Source organism: Talaromyces proteolyticus (assembly GCF_021365285.1).
Source record: "Talaromyces proteolyticus strain PMI_201 chromosome Unknown BGW36scaffold_8, whole genome shotgun sequence".
Lineage (NCBI taxonomy): Eukaryota > Fungi > Ascomycota > Eurotiomycetes > Eurotiales > Trichocomaceae > Talaromyces > Talaromyces proteolyticus.
Genome location: NW_025764284.1, coordinates 866,446 through 885,767, shown reverse-complemented (window position 1 = coordinate 885,767; position 19,322 = coordinate 866,446). Strand labels below are relative to the sequence as shown.

At 46.9% G+C, this 19,322-nt stretch overlaps 6 protein-coding genes across 6 annotated transcripts; 1 reads left to right on the top strand and 5 right to left on the bottom strand.

Moving 5' to 3' along the window:
- Nucleotides 1-7: 7 nt before the first annotated feature.
- BGW36DRAFT_382224 (uncharacterized protein) lies at nucleotides 8-312 on the bottom strand. Its single transcript, XM_046216502.1, has one exon. It carries the CDS (start codon nucleotides 260-262, stop codon nucleotides 44-46), a length of 219 nt encoding a protein of 72 aa, XP_046070314.1. The 5' UTR covers nucleotides 263-312; the 3' UTR covers nucleotides 8-43.
- A 710-nt stretch (nucleotides 313-1,022) lies between these two features.
- On the bottom strand, nucleotides 1,023-2,772 carry BGW36DRAFT_418001 (cytochrome P450; the record flags this gene model as incomplete). Its single annotated transcript, XM_046219403.1, has 5 exons — nucleotides 1,023-1,132; nucleotides 1,267-1,665; nucleotides 1,755-2,142; nucleotides 2,166-2,603; nucleotides 2,680-2,772. The coding sequence occupies 5 exons, from the start codon at nucleotides 2,770-2,772 to the stop codon at nucleotides 1,023-1,025; spliced, it is 1,428 nt and encodes a 475-aa protein (XP_046070313.1).
- An 813-nt stretch (nucleotides 2,773-3,585) lies between these two features.
- On the bottom strand, nucleotides 3,586-4,060 carry BGW36DRAFT_360878 (uncharacterized protein; the record flags this gene model as incomplete). The annotated part of the gene is made up of 2 exons (XM_046214222.1): nucleotides 3,586-3,935; nucleotides 3,979-4,060. 2 exons carry the CDS (start codon nucleotides 4,058-4,060, stop codon nucleotides 3,586-3,588), a joined length of 432 nt encoding a protein of 143 aa, XP_046070312.1.
- A 1,195-nt stretch (nucleotides 4,061-5,255) lies between these two features.
- On the bottom strand, nucleotides 5,256-6,038 carry BGW36DRAFT_299831 (DUF341 domain protein; the record flags this gene model as incomplete). The annotated part of the gene is made up of 3 exons (XM_046211567.1): nucleotides 5,256-5,776; nucleotides 5,842-5,919; nucleotides 5,978-6,038. 3 exons carry the CDS (start codon nucleotides 6,036-6,038, stop codon nucleotides 5,256-5,258), a joined length of 660 nt encoding a protein of 219 aa, XP_046070311.1.
- Nucleotides 6,039-7,526: 1,488 nt separating this feature from the next.
- BGW36DRAFT_299281 (putative polyketide synthase) lies at nucleotides 7,527-14,488 on the top strand (the record flags this gene model as incomplete). The annotated part of the gene is made up of 5 exons (XM_046211517.1): nucleotides 7,527-8,075; nucleotides 8,154-8,237; nucleotides 8,297-13,138; nucleotides 13,204-13,524; nucleotides 13,610-14,488. The coding sequence occupies 5 exons, from the start codon at nucleotides 7,527-7,529 to the stop codon at nucleotides 14,486-14,488; spliced, it is 6,675 nt and encodes a 2,224-aa protein (XP_046070310.1).
- Nucleotides 14,442-16,205, bottom strand: BGW36DRAFT_382218 (thioesterase-like superfamily-domain-containing protein). The gene is made up of 3 exons (XM_046216501.1): nucleotides 15,850-16,205; nucleotides 15,516-15,765; nucleotides 14,442-15,437 (listed from the first exon to the last, which is right to left on the bottom strand). Exons 1-3 carry the CDS (start codon nucleotides 15,953-15,955, stop codon nucleotides 14,717-14,719), a joined length of 1,077 nt encoding a protein of 358 aa, XP_046070309.1. The 5' UTR covers nucleotides 15,956-16,205; the 3' UTR covers nucleotides 14,442-14,716.
- Between the last annotated feature and the right edge of the window lie 3,117 nt (nucleotides 16,206-19,322).

The following is a 19,322-nucleotide window of genomic DNA, read 5'->3' as shown; positions in this document are numbered from 1 at the left end:
GAGAGGTGTGGGGTTCATCTCATTCACTGGCTCTTCTAAGACCCTAGACGCGACTGCAGATGGCTATTGCCGAGGGGATGGTGTTTAAGTCCACCGCGGGAATAATTGTGTGGTCAGTCGTCTGGGGGCTGGTCTCAAGCGTCGTGGTTGCAATGCCGGGCGCGATGGTCCCCTTGCTCTCGCCATCGCTAGCGGTTATAGGTACGCGAACCGGCATGTATTGGGTCGGCGGGGGGGTTGGCATTCTCATTGGAAGTCCCATTGCAGGAACGCTGGTCAATGACCGATCCTCACATATTCGTTGGATACCCGTTCAAGTTTTTGCTGGTGTGTTCATGGCAGCTGGGGCGTTGTCTTATTTGTACCCAGTGATTAGCGTTAGAATTAGAGCTAGGGCAGCTCTTATTTAACCCTAAATGAAAGAACGGAGAACTAACTTCTTTCTCTAATATGCCTATTTTTTTCTTGAAAATATCTCTGAATGGTTTCCACCTGTCCCTGTATCGCAGTATTTTGCTTGTAATTTCTCCCCTCATGATGCCTCGGCTACAGCGCCAACAACAGGTGTTCCGCCGAGTTACGGTATGTGCCGTGATAGTCAGGTCGTACGATACATCAAGGCCCAGCGTTGGTTACACGAGGATGAAAGCTAGCTCTTTACTAGTCACGGCCACATTTACCTGCATAATGGGGCCAGTTTTGATCTTGCGCTGTATTGAACGAGCGCTAATCAACATCCACGACAATCCACAGACCTGAGTATAAATCACATGTGTTCGAACTAATGCAACTGTAGCAATGCTGTACGACCACATTTTAGGTTCGCTAACCCTAACATAGGTCAAGCGTAGTCCGGATATGTTTGGATAGTCTCCGAAGGCGGGGGTAATCAATCCATGTCTATGGAATATATAGCTCACAGAAAAAAAGACTGATAAAGTTGTCTACTCCGTACATAGCCAATAGGTGTCCGTCATCTTCAAATTACACTCAAGCTATGCAATGCGGGAGTTGGATCGAAATTAAATCCTTCTCTGAAACTGCAGCACTGGCCCTTCTTTTCCTGCCGCGAAGTGATCTCTGATCTTGTACTCGCCGTCTCTACCGCCAGCACCAACGGCGCTAAATCCTACTCCCGATGCAATGCGGATATTTTATAGCCAGATGACCCTGGCCAGGCTGAGCTCCAGCTCTATGAATGAGATATTGCGGCCGAGGCAAACTCGAGGCCCTGTGCTGAAGGGCACGAAGGCCTTTCTCTGATACGCCAGCCGTTCCGCAGTGCGCCCTCCCTATGTTCTGAGTCTCGAAGTAGCCACCGGTTTGGATCATAAGTAAATGGTTGCTCGAAATACTTTCCGGTATGGTGTAAGGCGTATATTGGCACGCCGATGATTGTTCCCGCCTGGAAGAAATATTGGTCAATATGGAGGCCGCCCTCCAACACCTGACGTGGAAGAAGCGTTGGCAGCGGAGGGGAAAGTCGCATTGCTTCTTCTATACAAGCACGCAGATATGGCATTTGTTGCATCAATGGTCCCAATACAATAGATTCAAGGTCCGGAAATGTGCTTCTGATCTCCCCAGTCACTCGGGCCAGGATCGCCGGATGCCGCGTGAGGTAATAGAATGTCGCAGCCAATGCAGTACTGGCGGTGTCGGTTCCTATCGATACATCTTAGCCTTCCAATAAACATACAGGTATTATTCATTTCACCAAAAGTTTGGCAAAAATGGAGAGGAAAGGAACGCACCGGCTCCTAATAGCATAGTCACCTCCGAGATTAACTCCGAGTCCGAATAGCCTTTACCGGTCTCAGGGTCCTGAGCTCGCAGGAGATAGTAAATGATATCCCGACGGTTGGTGCCAGACTTATCGGCTTCCAGCCTTGTCCTTAGTTGCTTGCCTGCAAAGGCTACCTGCCGCTGTCGATTGGCTGCTGTCCCCCGTCTCAGGTATGGCTCGACACCAAGACTCCGCAGGATGGGCATTTGACCAACAATGTTGATGATATACATGTTCAACGACATTAAAGCAAAGAAGAAGTGATTCTCATCACTACATGAGCTTTCAAAACTTCGGCCGAAACACACCTCGCCGAGGGCATCAAAAACCACGCAGGTACTCCAGTGGCCATGTCCCTGGGTGTCGACCATTCCCCTACTTTCAAAGCGCTATCTTCGTAGTTTTTACCTAACGCAGAGCACCAGTCACGAATGGCTGATAAGATGTGTGGCTCCATGTTCCGAAGTGCTTGATCCGAAAAGGCACTCGACATCACCCGTTTCTTCCGCCCATGGGTCTTTTTGTCCACTGCCGTGAGAAGGTTGTTGCCATAGAAACTTGCATAGAGGGTCGATTTTTGAACATTTGCACCATGGCCATAAATCGGCCCTAGCGCACTTGCTGAATTGATTGAAATGTGGTGCGGCCCAATCCGTACCACAGTGCCATATCTCTGATGTAGTTCGAATATAGCTAGGTGACGATCTCCTCTGAAGGCATGGTAAACCGACCAAAGGCTAGTCAACTTACCGAGTAATGGCTCGGGATATTGTGCCAGAGGATGAAATGAAATCTGATATATAGCATATCCAGTGATCTATTCTCCGCATCAGGTTGCAATATATTCTTTAGGTATTGTTGAGCTTTTTCTGTCATTTTTCGGTGAAACCTACCACAATAGCTAATAAAGTCGTCAATGAAGCACAGATAATCACGACACCAGGAAGACTGCTTGGCAAAAATGTCAAGGTATCATTCAATAGCATCTTTGCAATGCGGAGACCTTTGGCGCACAAAAGCTAGATACGATTTTATTAATTTAAGGGCAAAGAGGTTTGCCTTGATGTATATTTATTGACTGTACCGTGCATTACATCGCGTATAGCAGCAGTAGCAGGAATAGTAATAATAGTATATTCTTTCACGCAATCACACCCGCGTATTGGCGGTTGCTACCGATATTACATAAGTTAATTCCGTTGGCCACTTCATATACAAGTAAACTAGCCCAATTCCTGTCACATACAGGGCCCCTTCGACCCTCTAGCTTCCACCACGCAGAGCCGATGGTTGCATTCCCGTGCATGACCGAGCTTCCTCGACCGCCCCACAAAATAGAGCACATAAACATTTTCTGGGGAGGCTACCAGCGAGCGGGGTCTGGGGGTCTGATGGCGCTTGACTACCAACACCATCCTATCGTCTTTCATGTATTTGATTAGATGGAGGCATCCCGCTCGGGGGAATCCATACGCACTTTAGGGGTCACATAGCGTAATAACGCTTCTCATATTGGGATCCGATCCCCTTTAGATTAGATTGCAGGGTCCTAAATGATAATCTGAGTCCCATGCGAAGCGTTATGGAGAATGCCCTAGACCCTTGAACTTATCCGCAACGCGTGTGGATGGGCAACGCATATCGCCACCAAATTCTAATACGGGCTATGCATGCAGCTAGTGTACATAGTGTATAATATGCTAGAGTTGGATGGGGTTGCACAGCCAAGAGATCCGTGGTATTTGAAAACATAATCGAAACTGAACACGAACGTAAACGACAAGACTGGACAGGCTAACCTACGTAACGTTAACTGAACCCCTACCCTTACCGAGGGTATCCTTTGATGTGCCAGAGACAATTCCGCACCGGTGGCCCATGGGAAGTAATTCTTGATGGTCTTCCTCGCCCAAAGAGGAGGCGTTGTCATGCGCGTACCCATTGTGAGCCAATTGTGGTGTGAGCTTGCCACTTCGCATTCGACTTGTGCGTGAGGCATATGGAGTAGCGTTGGATTGCGCTGTCTGTTGACTGCGTCTTCGAACTATTGCAATGCATGTCGGAATACACGTTGCGATAACGCCACTGTTGATCTCGAGAATGGCGACCACGGTCACCGGCAATTGATCGTCCGTCAGTACGCTTAGCACTGTCGCCCCGCACATCTTTCTTGAAGTCACATATAGACATACATGTGAAGTCCTTACTGGTGAGCTCAGTCTGGAAGGCATTTCTCAGAACATTTGAGATGGTCGCAATGATGCCCAGACTCATTAGAAAGCAGATGAATGTCTTGCGGCCTCTCTGAATCCGCACTTTCCATAGGATAAAGACTGGAGCCGATGTCAAAAAGAGATCGATGACGATGGTGAAGCCCGACTGAACATAGGCGACGTAGTAGACCGTGGTGAGAGGTAGACATGTCCCGGCACGTCAGGTTCCCACAGCTTTTTCAATGGCGTACAAGATATCCCAAGGACCACGATAACGGCAATGGTAACCAAAGTCATGAATGACATCAGAATAACTAAAGCTAGTCGCAAGCGAGAATCGTCTCGGATTCGAAGAATGTAAACACTGATGGATATTTTGGTCAACAGAGTGACTACAACATTGTCCATTTGAGAAATAGCCGCTGTCAACACTATTTAGTATATACATATATAGTGACGTACATATCTGACCCAATGAGAACAGCCAGATGAAGAAAGGAACAGCGAACGTACGCAAGCAAAGGCGATTGTAGTATCGTCCCATCCCTATTGCTTTGTAAGCCGAGTCCGAACAAAAATTCGCCCACCAAGAAGAATAATAGCAATCGAGCATAAAATGTAATACTCAGCGAGGATGCCGGGTCCCCTATTATGAGGGGGTGGTAATGAGGGTTCTTGCTGCCGTCGTGCAAGCATGGTTATTTACTTCCCGAGCAAAAACAGGCAACAGGGAGAGATCAAAAACTTTTTAAAACGCACAAGTAAATGAAACTGACTTGAGGTCAATTCTGTTTATCATATAAGGAAGAGTGTAAGTGTCCGTGCATATATAACAAGTGCACATTTACGCCCCAAACAGCCACCAGAAATTACATGTAGTTCCCACATAGACGAAACGCCAGAGCATGGAGTAGATGGTTAGTGACCGTCCTTTTTCCCCTCGCTTCGCTTCCTTGATTCATATTAGAATATTTAATACATATGTTACTAGTGGCTAAAGTGCTGATGCATATAGCCGCCGCGTTAACCAGGGTTCAGGGAATCCCAGGGATCTGCACCTCTCAGATTATGCAACAGGTGAAGCTAATTTTATATCATGGTAAGCTCAGACATAATCTTTTCAGCTGAAAAATGGTAATATGATATGCACCCTCTTCTGCATCCAAGACAGCCCACATCAACCAAAGCTCCTCTCATAAACTTGCCTAAAAATGGTCTGATTGAACTCTTACTTGATGATCTGGGCGTGGATCAGCCTAGCGATCGGTTGATCCATTCTCAATAGCTCTCCGAATAGCCCGGACACATCCTTGTATATCTTCTTTCGCTCTGGCCCCCGGGATTTCATGCCCCTGCTCATGCACATATACATACCGAAGGCTTTCATCACACATTGAACAAAGTACTCTGGCATCTTCTTGTTGGATATCATTCGTACCCCAAATATGTGTCGTAGCGAGGTTGAGTAGAGGACCCTTATCATCTGGTTCGATCCAGGCGGCTTGGCCTTTCGCTAACAGTCGTGGATCGAACGGCCTGGAGGAGGAAAAAAAGATAGCACAACGGAATGGTAGCGGCTTATCAGGCCTCTCCTGGCTCAGTTTGATCAAGTATGTAGATAGAAGGACAGCCCCCTGCGAGAAGGCGATAACGCCATCAAAAGGACCTTCTTCATCAATGTAGCGCTCTAGCTGAGAGAGTGCGAGGGATATGCTGTCTGCTGAATTGCCATAATAACTAAAGTATGTGTCTGCAGAGGGGAAATATCCATTGATCTCTACACGGCGAGGAATAGTAAGCATGGAGTCAGTCATCGCACGGTAAAGAACAGCACGGCTTTACCTGGAGCAATAGGCACAATGTGCGTGCCTTCTACGAATTCGAAGGTATGATGGCGGTCCATCTCATAGCGTATAGTTGCTAGTTATCAGGTGTCATGCCAATGTAAGAAATCCTCAATGGGTCTTGCCAGTCTCACCTGTCTGGGTTTCCAGCACATGGCTGTTAGTGCCTATGCCGTGGAAACAGAGAAAATGCATGCTCGAAGCTTTTCACAACGAAAGATGAAGATAATGGAAGGAGACGGAGAAAAATTCGCTCTCTCACGAGATAGCCGTTGCTCTTTCATATGTTTGTTAGTTGTGGACAATGATTATTTAAACCGTTCATTTTTGGAAAGGTTAGAGAAAGTAAAATGCTTCGAAATATTGCTAGTAGGTATATGTAATACAGAAACAGGAGATTACATATGTACAGGTCACAGTGTAAATGACTCTCAAATGAGCATTCTTTAAACACAAGTAATGTCACACAAGATGCATTCTTAGTACCCGATTGGAAGGCGACTGATGTTCTAAATCTGCACCCTTTCGGTAGCGCGCGCGACCTGAGCCTGGACTGTCGACATTTCTTGATTCAGACTCCAAGATTGCTTGTATATATCAATTGATGGCATGCACCGGAAAATGCTGGAAAATTCTCGACCTTTCAGAGCACCGCACAACTTAGATATCTTACTGATATTGTAGACACACTAAGGCTATACATAACTAACCTCCAGACTAGATTTTATTGACCATCAACAATTGTCGACTATGGCACCTGGTAGAACCGTCAGTACTCTTAACACTGAGAACGTTTCCCTTCAGGATAACGACTCTCGGGATGTCTTTCAGGTCACAAACTACGACATCTTGGAGCCAATTGCAATTATTGGCTTTTCCATTGGGTTTCCACAGGATGTGACAACGTCAGACGCATTCTGGGAAATTCTGATGAAGAAGAGGAATACAGCTACCGAATTTCCTAAGGAAAGAATGAACATAGACGCAATATATCATCCGGACCCAAATCGGCAAGGTCAAGTCAGTTGCCCCATGGCTTGAAAACCCATGAACTAGACCACGAACGGCTCATTTATTGCTTTTTCTATTTATTTAGATCCCGGTAAACCGCAGTCACTTTCTGAAGGGAGATCTTGCTGGTTTCGACGCTCCGTTCTTTGCAACGTCGACTACGGAGGCTGCAAGTATGGATCCACAGCAACGATATTTGTTAGAGTACACTTACAAGGCTCTTGAAAATGGTAAGAAGACTAGCTCAGCGGTCGCCTAGTAATCCGGACACTCACATCAAGCGTAGCTGGTTTATCAATGGAAGCCGTTTCCGGCTCGAAAACATCCGTCTACACTGGTTCCTTTTCTTGTGACTGGCAGCATCTTACCTTCAAAGATGGAGAGCAGTGTCCAACTAGTTCCGCATTAGGTGTGCCAGCATGGTTCAATGCCAACCGTATCAGCTGGTTTTTTAATTTTACTGGCAACAGTGCTAATGTTGACACGGCATGTTCGAGTAGCCTGGTCAGTTTAGATCTGGGTTGTCAAGGACTTCGTTCTGGTGACGAAGATATGGTAGGTTATCATTTTACTCCAATGATTCAATGTTCAGCTCCTTATTCTGACCTGGAAACTGGTTGACGCGCGCAGAGCATCGTGGCTGGAAGCAATGTGATATTGTCACCGGACAATATGCACTCTTTGACAAATCTGAATATGTTGTCGCCGGATGGACAATGCTACAGTTTCGACCATCGTGGGAATGGCTACAGCAGGGGTGAAGGGTTTGCTGTTCTCGTCTTAAAGCGAGTGTCAGACGCTATTCGAGACAACGACACCATCCGCGGCATCATTCGAAGCACCGGCTGCAACCAGGATGGATTTACTCCAAGCATAACTTTGCCAAATCCCGATTCACAGGAAGCGCTCATCCGGCAGACTTACCGGAAAGCGGGTCTTAGCATGGTACCTACCCGATTCTTTGAAGCCCATGGCACAGGAACATCTGTAGGTGATCCAAACGAAGCGAAGGCTTTAGGATCGAGTTTCCGGCAGGTTCGAACGACCCAAGACCCACTGTGGGTAGGGGCGCTCAAGAGTAATATAGGCCATCTCGAAGGAGCCAGTGGTATTTCAGGCGTTATAAAAGCGGCTCTCGTTCTTGAAAAGGCCATTATACCACCAAACACCAACTTTGAGAAGGTAAATCCCAAGATTGATACGGAGTTCCTAAGAATCCAGGTATGACCTTCGAGCACCGGCCAGCCGCTTTTATGCTGAAAGCTTGAAACTTTTGCTCACTTCTTTATCTTGTCTCAGTTTCCTGTGGAGCCAACGCCGTGGCCATCAAAAGGCCTTCGCCGGGCATCAGTCAATTCTTTCGGCAACGCCGGAACGAATGCGGTAAGAAATCTTACAAATCTCTTGCTTCAATACACTCAGTTGCTAACAATCTTTCCCAGCATGTGGTTCTAGATGATGTCCGCCATTTTCTGGAGGAGCATGGGCTCGTTGCTAATCATCTTACTGTCCGAGACCCGCCGGAGCAGGCGGTTTTTGAGCCGACTGTAGTTCGGCTTCCACTGATAGGGGAAACTTCTATGTCCCAAAATGTGAAAGATAAACTGGAACGTCCAAAGCTTCTTGTTTTGTCCGCAAATGATGAGCACGGTGTCCAAAGACATGCGAAAGAGTTCGCTTCGCACTTCTCAGATTTGTCGACTCCCTTGGATTCTAACTACCTAGATAACCTCGCATACACGCTTTCATTTAGGAGGAGTTCTTTGCTCTGGAAGTCTTTTGCCGTCGTGAAATCCGTAGATGCCCTTTCTCGTTTAGATAAATTATTATCTCCTGCAAAGAAGTCGGTGTCATCTCCAGATATGGCGTTCATTTTTACTGGTCAAGGGGCTCAATGGGCGGGAATGGGACATGAACTACTTTCAATTGACCGATTTAAACACAGCCTCCAAACCTCTGAGAAGTTCTTGCTACAACTCGGCTCTTCATGGCGGCTATGCGAAGAGATTTTGCGGACAGATAACTCAAGAATCAACACTCCGGAACTTGCACAGCCTATTTGCACCGCACTTCAGATTGCACTGCTTAATCTGCTGGATGACTTCAATGTTCACCCTGTGGCGGTAATTGGACATTCATCTGGTGAAATTGCGGCTGCCTATAGCACCGGTGCGATATCCGCGGAATCCGCCCTAAGCCTGGCGTATTATAGAGGTACTTTATCAGGTTCCTTGGCAAGTCAGTCAGATATCGAAGGAACGATGATGTCTGTTGGACTCTCGGAGACTGAGGTATTGTTGTATATTGCTACGATAGCAAAGCTCTTCGGCAGGTGCAACTTAACAGTTGCGTGCATCAACAGCCTTAAGAGTGTCACTATATCCGGAGATAACGATCAGATAAATGCACTGAAAGATTTACTGGACAAGGAACAAATTTTCGCCCGGAAGCTGAGGGTAGGAATTGCTTACCATTCGCCATACATGCTACCTGCTGCAGAACATTATCGCAGTGCAATTCAGGGCATCAAACCCGGAATTGCGCCTCGCCGTCCAGTTGCCATGATTTCCTCCGTTACAGGAGAGAGGGTATCAGTAAAAGACCTATTATCGGCGGATTATTGGGTATCCAACATGGTCTCTCCTGTCAGATTTTTGAAGGCTATGGACATCCTTCTATCCAAATCAGGACAGCGAGGAAGCAAAAAACTGGATCTCAGCCATCGGAATCATTTCCACATTGACATGCTCGTTGAAGTTGGCCCTCACTCGGCACTACAAGCTCCTATCCATGAAACGCTCTTGAGCTTTCGCACAACGAAGAATATAAACTATGCGTCTGTCCTATTGCGAGATAACTCCGCAATCGACTCCGCCTTCAATGCATTGGGGGAGATGTTGTGTCTTGGACATCGTTTGAATATGGAGCGAGTCAACAATTTGAGATCGAATTGTCGGAAATACTACCAGGCCCTCCCAGACATACCCGGATATGTCTTTGACCACAGCCAGAGATATTGGGATGAATCCCGGATCAGTGCTCAGTATCGAACGGGAGGGCAGGGAAAGCTGGATTTGTTGGGTAAGCCAGTACCGGATTGGAATCCGATGGAAGCAAGGTGGCGTAACCACCTTCGTGTTTCCGAAATGCCTTGGATAGAGGACCACGTAATTAACGGTGCTCTTATATACCCTGGAGCTGGAATTCTAGTTATGGCTATTGAGGCGGCAAACCAGGTCACAAAAGCGACTGATGGTGTGGTTGGTTTCGAAATTAAAAATGTCTCGTTTTTGAAACCGCTCAATATTTTGCGAGATCCAGCCGGTATTGAAACTCAACTCGTCCTACATATGGCACAGGATTTGCCAAGGCCTTTGGGGATATGGTCAGAGTTCAGAGTTTTTGCCTATGAGCAAGGTACTTGGCGCGAGTGCTGCCACGGGCATGTTCGCGCCAAGTATATGCAGAATCCTAACGAAGTTGAAAATAAAATGGAGAGTCGTGAAGAACTTGACGAATGTCGTGAAATCGATAGCTCATACAGTCAAACCTGCACAATACCCTTTGAGCCCAGCAAGTTCTACGCAGCTATGAAAGCGAATGGTCTAGAATCCGAATCGACATTCCATCGCGTTGTGGGAGGCTTCTATGACAATGAAATGAGAGTCACAGGTTCCATAGAGCCGTTCATATGGCCGAAAGAAGAATATCCTCAGCCTCATGTGATACATCCTACAACCTTGGATGCCGTATTCCAACTGGCATTGGCGGGTCTTGCGAAAGGCGGAGAAGAGGCTACTCCCACCATGATTCCAACCTTTTTGCGTAACCTCTACGTTCACAAAACCGGGCTAAGCTTTGCTGAAAGCAAGGAAATCCATGAATGTGCTTGGCTGAGCATTAATAACAGTCTCTTCAGCGAATTTGGTGGCTTTGCGCTCACACATTCCAAAGATACTCTCTTGGTACAGTTTGATGACCTCAGGTTGACGAAGATTGCAACAACATCCGAAGAAAATGCCTCGCATGAGGGATTTGAAGCTCATCAATTGTCTTATCATATAGAATATAAATTGGATCTGACACTCCTAGATCCAAAAAGTATAGATAAATATTGCCGAGCAACGCCTGGGCTGATGCAAACAGAATTTAATCGCTATATTGATTTAATTGCGCACAAAGACAGTGACCTCAATATACTGGAGATAGATGTTGAGGCCAGAGAGATGACGCAAGATATGCTAAAAACGTTATCAGTGTATGGCAGCAACGGTGACATAGTTCAAACTAGGTACTCGTCATTCAGGTTCCTCACTAGCTCTCAGTCTAGCCTTGCCCAAGCCGAAAAGGACTTAGGAGGATATCCAGCCATTGAACTTGGGCTACTTGGCCCCCAAAATGACATGGGAGATCAGGGACTTGCGCATGGTTCCTATGACATTTTACTAGCGTCAAAAACAGCCCAGGACCTTGAGGTGCTGTTGAAGATGGCCCACACACTCCTCAAAAACAACGGAATACTGGTACTACATGAAAATACAAATCCCATCAAAATATCTCAATTGAGTGACGGCGTATTCGTTAATATCTTGGAGAAGAATGGCTTTCCCTCCTGTGAGTTGCAATTGACTTGCGGTCCGCAGTCCGTTGTCCATATTCATAGGATCGAACAAGGGACTCCCACATCATCAGTGGACAAATCCGTTTTTGTCATACTCGACTCTGATTCTCCCATTCAAACACAAGTATCAGATGCAATCCTTAATATCTTAAGTAGGCGAGGTGTGAACTTGGTATCTACGATTAGTCTAGAGGATGCCATTAATATTCCACAACCTCACAGCGCTTTTTTCATGGTCCTGTTGGAACTGGACCAAGATTTATTATATAGCGTCAGAGAAAAGTCTTTTAATGTCCTCCAGAAGTTCTTTGTATCTGCTCATGATGTGCTTTGGATGACGTTCGCGGGTGGATCAACTGCTGGGAAACCAGAGTACGCAATGATTCATGGCCTGGCGCGAGCCCTGAGAAACGAGTACCGTGATCTCAATCTAACAGTAATGGCCTTAGATGCTGAGAAAGAGCTGTCCACATGGCAGATGGAAACCGTCGCTCGAGTTGCGTTCAGGAATCATATCGAAAACTCAGCTGGAGGAATCACAGATGTAGAGCTTCTCGAGATTGACAAGGCCATTTACATCCCTCGAGTGGTTCCATCCATACATGTCACTACTGAATTACACAAAAGATCAGAAACACAACACTCTGGTGTGACCTTGATGCGTGATGCACCACCGCTTACTTTGACAATTGGCTCTCCGGGCCTGCTTGACACCCTACATTTTGTGGAAGACGAGATATTTCCATCACCACTTCTCGCTGATGAAGTCGAGATTCACACACGAGCGATTGGGGTAAATTTCAAGGACTGTTTAATCGCATTAGGTCAACTTGTGAACGCGGCATTGGGTCAAGAGTGTGCCGGTGTTGTCACCCGAGCTGGTCCTGAGACTGGGTTCAAGCCGGGAGATCGAGTAGTCCTAGCTGCAAGTGAGACATTCAGAACATTTGCAAGAGGCAAGGCATGGGGTGCTTTCAGGATCCCAGAACACTTGCCGTTCACTGTGGCAGCAGCTATTCCCGCTCAGTTTGGAACTGCCTGGCATGTCATTCACCGTTTGGCTCGTTTGCAGCGTGGAGAAAGTATTTTGATTCATTCCGCGGCCGGGGGTACAGGACAAGCCGCAATTCAGATCGCACAAGCCATCGGAGCTACCGTCTTTGCGACAGTGGGTTATCAGCGCAAAAAGCAGCTTCTTATGGACACGTACCAGATACCAGAACATCATATATTCTACAGCCGCAGCACTGGCTTTTCGAAAAGTATTCGACGGATTACCAACGGACGAGGGGTTGACGTGGTGGTCAATTCTCTAGTCGGCGATAGACTGTTGGCATCTTGGGAATGTGTTGCCCCCAATGGTCGCTTCATTGAGATCGGCAAAAAGGACATATTGTCAGACTCAAGCCTCCCAATGTTCGGATTCCGTCAGAATGTGGCCTTTTTCGGGTTTGATGGATCTCTTTGGCTACAGGATAAACCAGACTCTGCGCGCCAGGACCTTGAACACATGATCGATCTATTTGCTAATAACACACTCCACACCCCTCAACCTTTACACATCTACGATATTTCCGAGACCGAGAAAGTCTTTCGATTGACCCAAGATGGCGAAATCTCCGGGAAGATTGTTTTGCAGGTTACACATGAATCCCAAGTTCCGGTAAGAACAGAGCTTGCTATTGAATGAGCCTAACTATAAATTTTCTAACTTGATCATCATCACAGACCATCCTTCGCACTAAACCCAGTTTTCAACTGCATTCCAATGCGACATTTGTAATCGCAGGAGGCCTCGGGGGCATCGGTCGCGCCACAGCCCGTTGGATGGTAGATCGAGGAGCGAGGAATCTCATTTTGTTGTCCAGATTCGGACCGCGAACGAGTGCCGCAAGAGAACTTATTGAAGAGCTGCAGTCACATGGAGTGCGTGTAGAAACTCCAGCTTGCGACATCACAGATTTTGAGCGGACGAAGGAAGTCTTTAGGCAGCTATCGGCTGATATGCCTCCCATAAAGGGTATGTTACAGATGTCGGTCATCACTCAGGTAAGCTATCATAGTTTATAGAATCTCAGAATGAGAGGACAAGAAAAAGAAGGCTCATTACTGATCCTTATTACTATCTATCTAGGACTTTTTATTCAAAGATTTGGACTACTATCGCTGGAAATCTGCAGTTGACTGTAAGACAGTCGGTTCTTGGAACCTACACTCAATCCTGCCTCAAGGAATGGACTTCTTCATCCTCCTCGGATCTGCATCGGGCCTGGCAGGAATCCGAGGGCAAACCAACTATGATGCTGGAAACACATACGAAGACGCCCTAGCTAGGTTCCGAGTGGCGCTGGGTGAAAAGGCCACGTCACTTGACCTGGGTGCCATGGTCGACGATGGCATCTTAGCCGAGAATCCTGACCTGTTGAATCGGGTTCTCACGTATGGGACCTTGGAGCGCATTACCCGGCGAAAGTTCTATAGCATCTTGGACTACTACTGCAACCCCAATTTGCCGGTTCTCACACCGGCAGAAAGCCAAGTAGCCATCGGTCTGGGCACTGGCGGTGGCCAGGGTCTTGACAGCATTGATTTTTCTCGGCAGCCGATGCTGCAACCACTCATGTTGGCCGGTGAAAGAAAGGCTGCTGCGGTTTTCGGAGCTAAGAACATTGGTATGAACGCGACGTTCAAAGAAGAGTTTGCGGCATCGGCATCACTCGATAAGGCGGCCGAAGTAGTTTCTCAAGCCATTGTCCAGAAGCTAGCTAAGTCGCTCGTAGTGATGCAAGACGCCAGTTCGGTCGACTACCATAAACCCTTACAGATGTACGGAGTCGACTCTCTCCTCGCAATCGAACTGAGAAACTGGATCGTTAAGGAAATGAAGGCAGATATCGCCGTCTTTGAGACTCAGGGCGCATCAACGTTGAGCACGCTAAGCATGTTGGTGGCTGGTAGGAGTGCGATCAAACATCATGACTGGACCGCAGCCGGAGAAAAAATTACAAAATAGGCTGGCTCACTTCAACTTTCCAATGCTCGGGTTCATTGTCACGTTTCATCCTCTGTCAAACTAGCCTCGTATACTCCATTTTACCACTGGGGATATTAACTAGCCTTCACATACATAACTACATACGTAGCTGATTATGTTATATTGCACCTTGAGAGTTGTTTTGATTGAAATGTCAAGTCTGAATTCCATTATTCTCCTCGTGTTCACTCTTTTCCTAAATAAATTTTATATAGCAGAAGTTCTCGTGTTCTTAAGATCGGCTGGAATGAGGTGCACATCTTGGTGGCTGATCGCTACCAAGTCCATCTCCTCGTCAAACACCAGGACCTCCAAGTCCATCCGGCTATTCTGGACGCGCTTCGCTTCCGATCTAAGATAGAGCCAGCGAACACCCTCAGCAGGCAACCTCTTCTTGATCTCAGTTGACATACTGAGGGTCGAGTTGATAAGCAGAGATCCCTCGAAATCCAGCGATCCATCATTCATTAGCTTTCTCCACTCGTGGTCGCCTCGTTCTCTCGCCTCGTTCTGTGCCAGAGCGAAGTCCAGAGTTGCTGCAATACTGCCGAGCGGCTTTGGTTGATCAGGCTTCCGTAGAATAAAGTTCTCCTGAACTGGTAGGATCAAATCGGTAACGAATTCGATCATGTCGTTGGTCCAGCGGGCCGGTGGTTTTGAAGCATCCCGGGATCCTAGAGGTGTGCAGTCCCATCCTGGCACAACCCATTGTTCGACATAAGTGATTTGTGGTGGCCAATGCACAGGGATAAAGTTCTTAGCATATGACTGTCCACGCCGGAAGCCGTTTGGATAGAAACCAACGTGATAGCACACCCAGTCCGGGTCGGCATGGCTTTCAAGCTGGCTTAAGTCGACGCGATGGGCCGGTGGAGAGAGATGCCAGCCCGTAGGCAGTGTTACTCCTGGAAGAGAAAGATTCGAAATTCTGTTCAATTTCAGAGCACCCGTTAATGATTCTCTTTTCTGGTATTTGGTGGTGAATGAACGCACTAGGTCGGCTTACATGATATTTGCCGAGGCACAGATCCTACGAGGCTCCCCTTGGAACAATTCTACACGTAGGTTTGACCAACCTCTACCTACATTGACTTCATGGAGCTTCATTGTTACAATGCCGTTGGCCGGCATTATCGGTCTATAGAACTGGTGGGCTGCATCTCGGAGATCTGTCTGAAAGCGCAATTTCGGATGCTTGGACGCATAAGACAGCGCATATTTGGTTGCGACACTTGCAACGAGGCCACCGACGGTCACTAAAAACGGTAAGATATCCTCAGGTATGTTTTTCAGCCATAGGCATCAAAGACTGGACAAGGCAACTTATTCAGTTGACGTACCGGAGCCTATGCAGATGGCTGGTGGGAAATTGACTGAACACTCTGCGGAGCTGGAGGCTTGAAAGTCCAGCACGTCTGACACGCTCACTGGGCCGGGGGTTGACATTGCGCTGGTTTGATGGTGTTTCGGTCCTCCAACGTAAGGTTATAAGTTTATGAGATAATTATATAGATGTAATCAAGTCGAAAGCCGAGTGGTCCGTTGTACCATCACAGCCAGATCTCTATCCATATATCAATTGCTGTAGGTAATGGGTAAGTCGGCAAGGAGGGGTAACTGAGACAACAGACAAAGAAAGGTGATCTCGGCTACAATTTCAATAGGATGCGGCCAGTATCAATTGATTATGAGAAGCATGTGACGCGAGTTCAGCAGCAAGCGAGACTAGAGGAGAATCCTTGGTATTTCTATATAATTAATATATATATAAGTACGTTTGCATCGCAGTATATATTAGATATTAGATAGATAATATGGGTGAGTTTTAGGAGGAGCCAAGCAGAAAACACGGAGCTGACTAACATTTGAAGCTACTTAATATATGAGGCGACAACTTTTTCAGCCCCCAGACATTATCGCACAAAGCGCCTCTCACTAGCGATGCACACTCCTCCCCGAGGTAGTGCCTCGTTACAGTAATGGATCCCATCCAAAGATTTCGACTAGCTTTAGCATGCGCGGGTGTACGGGGCGCGGATGACGTCCTCAACAGCGAAGGCGAGCTCCAAAAGCCAACGCAGGAACTCTTCCTTCGCGTCTAGGCGGACCCTCGCAGTTAGGATTTTGGACGTGTGCGAGAACTAACGAATGGTATGCCCTCAGATACGGAAATGGTGATTTAGCCAGAGGCTTAATATGTTGGCTCTAGTGTCCAGCACTAACTATACAAAGGATGACTATGATTAGACACCAAAACAATAAATGGTGGTTCATTTATGGTGGGGTTCCAGCACTAGAGAGATAGTTGTCGGTCCCCCATTGAGAACCAACACGCTTGAACTATACTATATTCAATTACTGGCAGGGTGAGCTCGTGAAAAAGTAAATAAATGGAAGATTGGCTATTTACATAATTCAAAACTACCATTACATATCTATTCAAATTCCATGGATTTCCATGGAATGCGCTTTTGCTGTTAGTTTAACTCTATAATGGGGGCCCCATCTGGGTAGCGCTTTCCAACGCCCCCATTTTTTCGAGCCAACATTTGGAGTAAAGTTGAACTTAGGTCTGGAGCTGACTATTCTCTAGTATTTAGTGTATCCCACTATTTCCTTCGTCGCCTAGTAGTGTATCTCAGCTGAAGGCAAGGTATTAGAGTACTTGTTAATTGAAACTCAGTAATGAAACCGTTGAATTTGCATACATTTGAAAAAAAGAAAAATAATAAATGAATAAAGAAATAGTGCCTAGGTGGAAGTTTCTTGCCCTTGTGTGATACTAATTCATATTGCAACAGCAGCCCACTAAATCGAGGCTCGGTAAAAGTGCATGTAATTGGCTTGTTATTGTTATATTCATACCCCTGCTCTGTAAACATGGGTGGTCAGATCTTTATCTGGCCTATGGGCAAGGATATAAAAGAAATGAAATTCAAAGTTCAGCTTAGCTAGTCATGAGTCCAAATTTACGAGATGTGTTGGTTCATTGTGTATAGTCCAGGCAACCATAAAGGTTCTGGAATAGTCTCGGAAGTTTTATTGGCGATCGGTCTTCGTCTTTACTATCAAGGCTGAGAGCTAGGAAATGGGATAACACCCGATTAGAAACGAAGGAACAATTTGATTATCAGCCCGATCCTAGTTTTGGCTGCGACAGAGCAAAAAAATACCCCCGAGACAAGCCCTCGGTTACAGAGGCCCTGAAAGCAACAGATGGGGCGGGAACGCCAGCCAAATATAGCATTCATTGCAACAATGGTGCCACGAGGAGAGGGTGCCGATCATCACCAAGACGAGCACAGCGAGGAGAATTAGAGCTTACATCAAGAGAGGAGCAGGGGGCGAGTGGATGCTGCTTATGCAAGGCGCTTAAGTTGTTAGTTACTAAGTGCTTAATAGGGCCTTCACTAATACGACTAACGCGTCTCCACTATATAACTAGGAACAAGGAGTTTACCCAGCACGCTGGTGAGATTCGCAATATTATCCCAATATACAGAGGCTAGGCTACCCTGCCATAAACAACGCACCATATAGTTACAGCGGTCTTTTCCGTATCTGTAAAGACCTTGCTGTTGCGAATACTATACCCAATACTACACTTACGAGTGAGACTTACACACGGGCCGACTGGTGCACTTTCTACTGTTTTTCGTATTCTGATGCGACGGTAAACGCACATACCACGCTCATGAAACAAAGTTGGGTCGGTATGATAATAAACACTTACATGTGAGGCCTGGGCTGGCGTGGCACTGCAGTTCAAAGCCCAGGGCCCACAGGGACTTCTGAGCGTGTTGGCGACATTCCCTCAGTATTGTCTTTGGCACTTAGAGGCTTAGAGGCCGACAGTGTCTATAAGCCTTGCATTGCATGGCCGCCACGCTGTATCCTTTTCGGCCCTTCGATGCTGGACGATCGCTCGCTGTATCCACAACAATCAATAAGAGCAAGCGTATAAACGGCACCGATACAATCGAGAGAGCTAGCTACATTTTCCTCCAAGAATGACGTCGCAGGTTAAATGTTGCCAAGTAGACCATTTTCCCAGCAGGTTAATTGGATCGATCCTATCAAGTAACTAGTTAGCCAGTGATACGATTACTAATATAACGTGGTAATGGAACATGCAGATTCGATTGAGAAAACCGCCATGTAGCCGCCGTCCCCAACTAGGGCGGCTCGGGTGACTAGTCATTAAGCCCCCACAAAACACAATCAGCACAGCGAGAAGACTTCCGTATTGGCATCACTTGCGATGCTATCTAATGGCCAGTGCTTAGCTGTGTTATGTCATGTCATCTCAGCCAGTGATGATAGCCTACGCATAGCCATCGTCTCTTACAGGTTACGGGCATATTCAACGTCCCGTTACGGGGGTATAAACGCATAGAAATATCCCCGTACCTGAGTAACCCCGGGTTCTCGATGTATAGATATTGCGGCAACCGGCCATCCTGGCTAGCCCAGAAAGACGTCTGATGATGGTCCTCATCAGAACCCGTTTGATATAGTGTACTGCTGTCAAGCACTTGCCTAGCCTCGTATATCCTTTCTCCTTTTGTTCAACGTTAACTTAGTAACTACGGCTACTACCACATATCATGGATTGCGGCTCGCAGTCCCAGAGGCCTGACTCTTTGACCAGGACAACGTCAATGACAACAGAAGCATCGTCAACCTCAACGACGCCGCCGCTTGACGAACCTATCAGCGGCAGTCAACTACAAAAGATCAGGGACAGCTGTGATGCCTGTGCCAAGTCCAAGGTGCGATGTGGAAAACAGCACCCCAAGTGTGCCCGTTGTGA

Bases quoted from the DNA above. Each gene is read 5' to 3' on its own strand.
- BGW36DRAFT_382218 (XM_046216501.1), bottom strand. From the start codon at position 15,955: ATGTCAACCCCCGGCCCAGTGAGCGTGTCAGACGTGCTGGACTTTCAA. The intron at 15,766-15,849 runs GTACGTCAACTG...TACCGTTTTTAG, and splicing joins AGCCATCTGCATAGGCTCCG to TGACCGTCGGTGGCCTCGTT. The intron at 15,438-15,515 runs GTAAGCCGACCT...GAAATTGAACAG, and splicing joins TGTGCCTCGGCAAATATCAT to AATTTCGAATCTTTCTCTTC.
- BGW36DRAFT_382224 (XM_046216502.1), bottom strand. From the start codon at position 262: ATGGGACTTCCAATGAGAATGCCAACCCCCCCGCCGACCCAATACATG.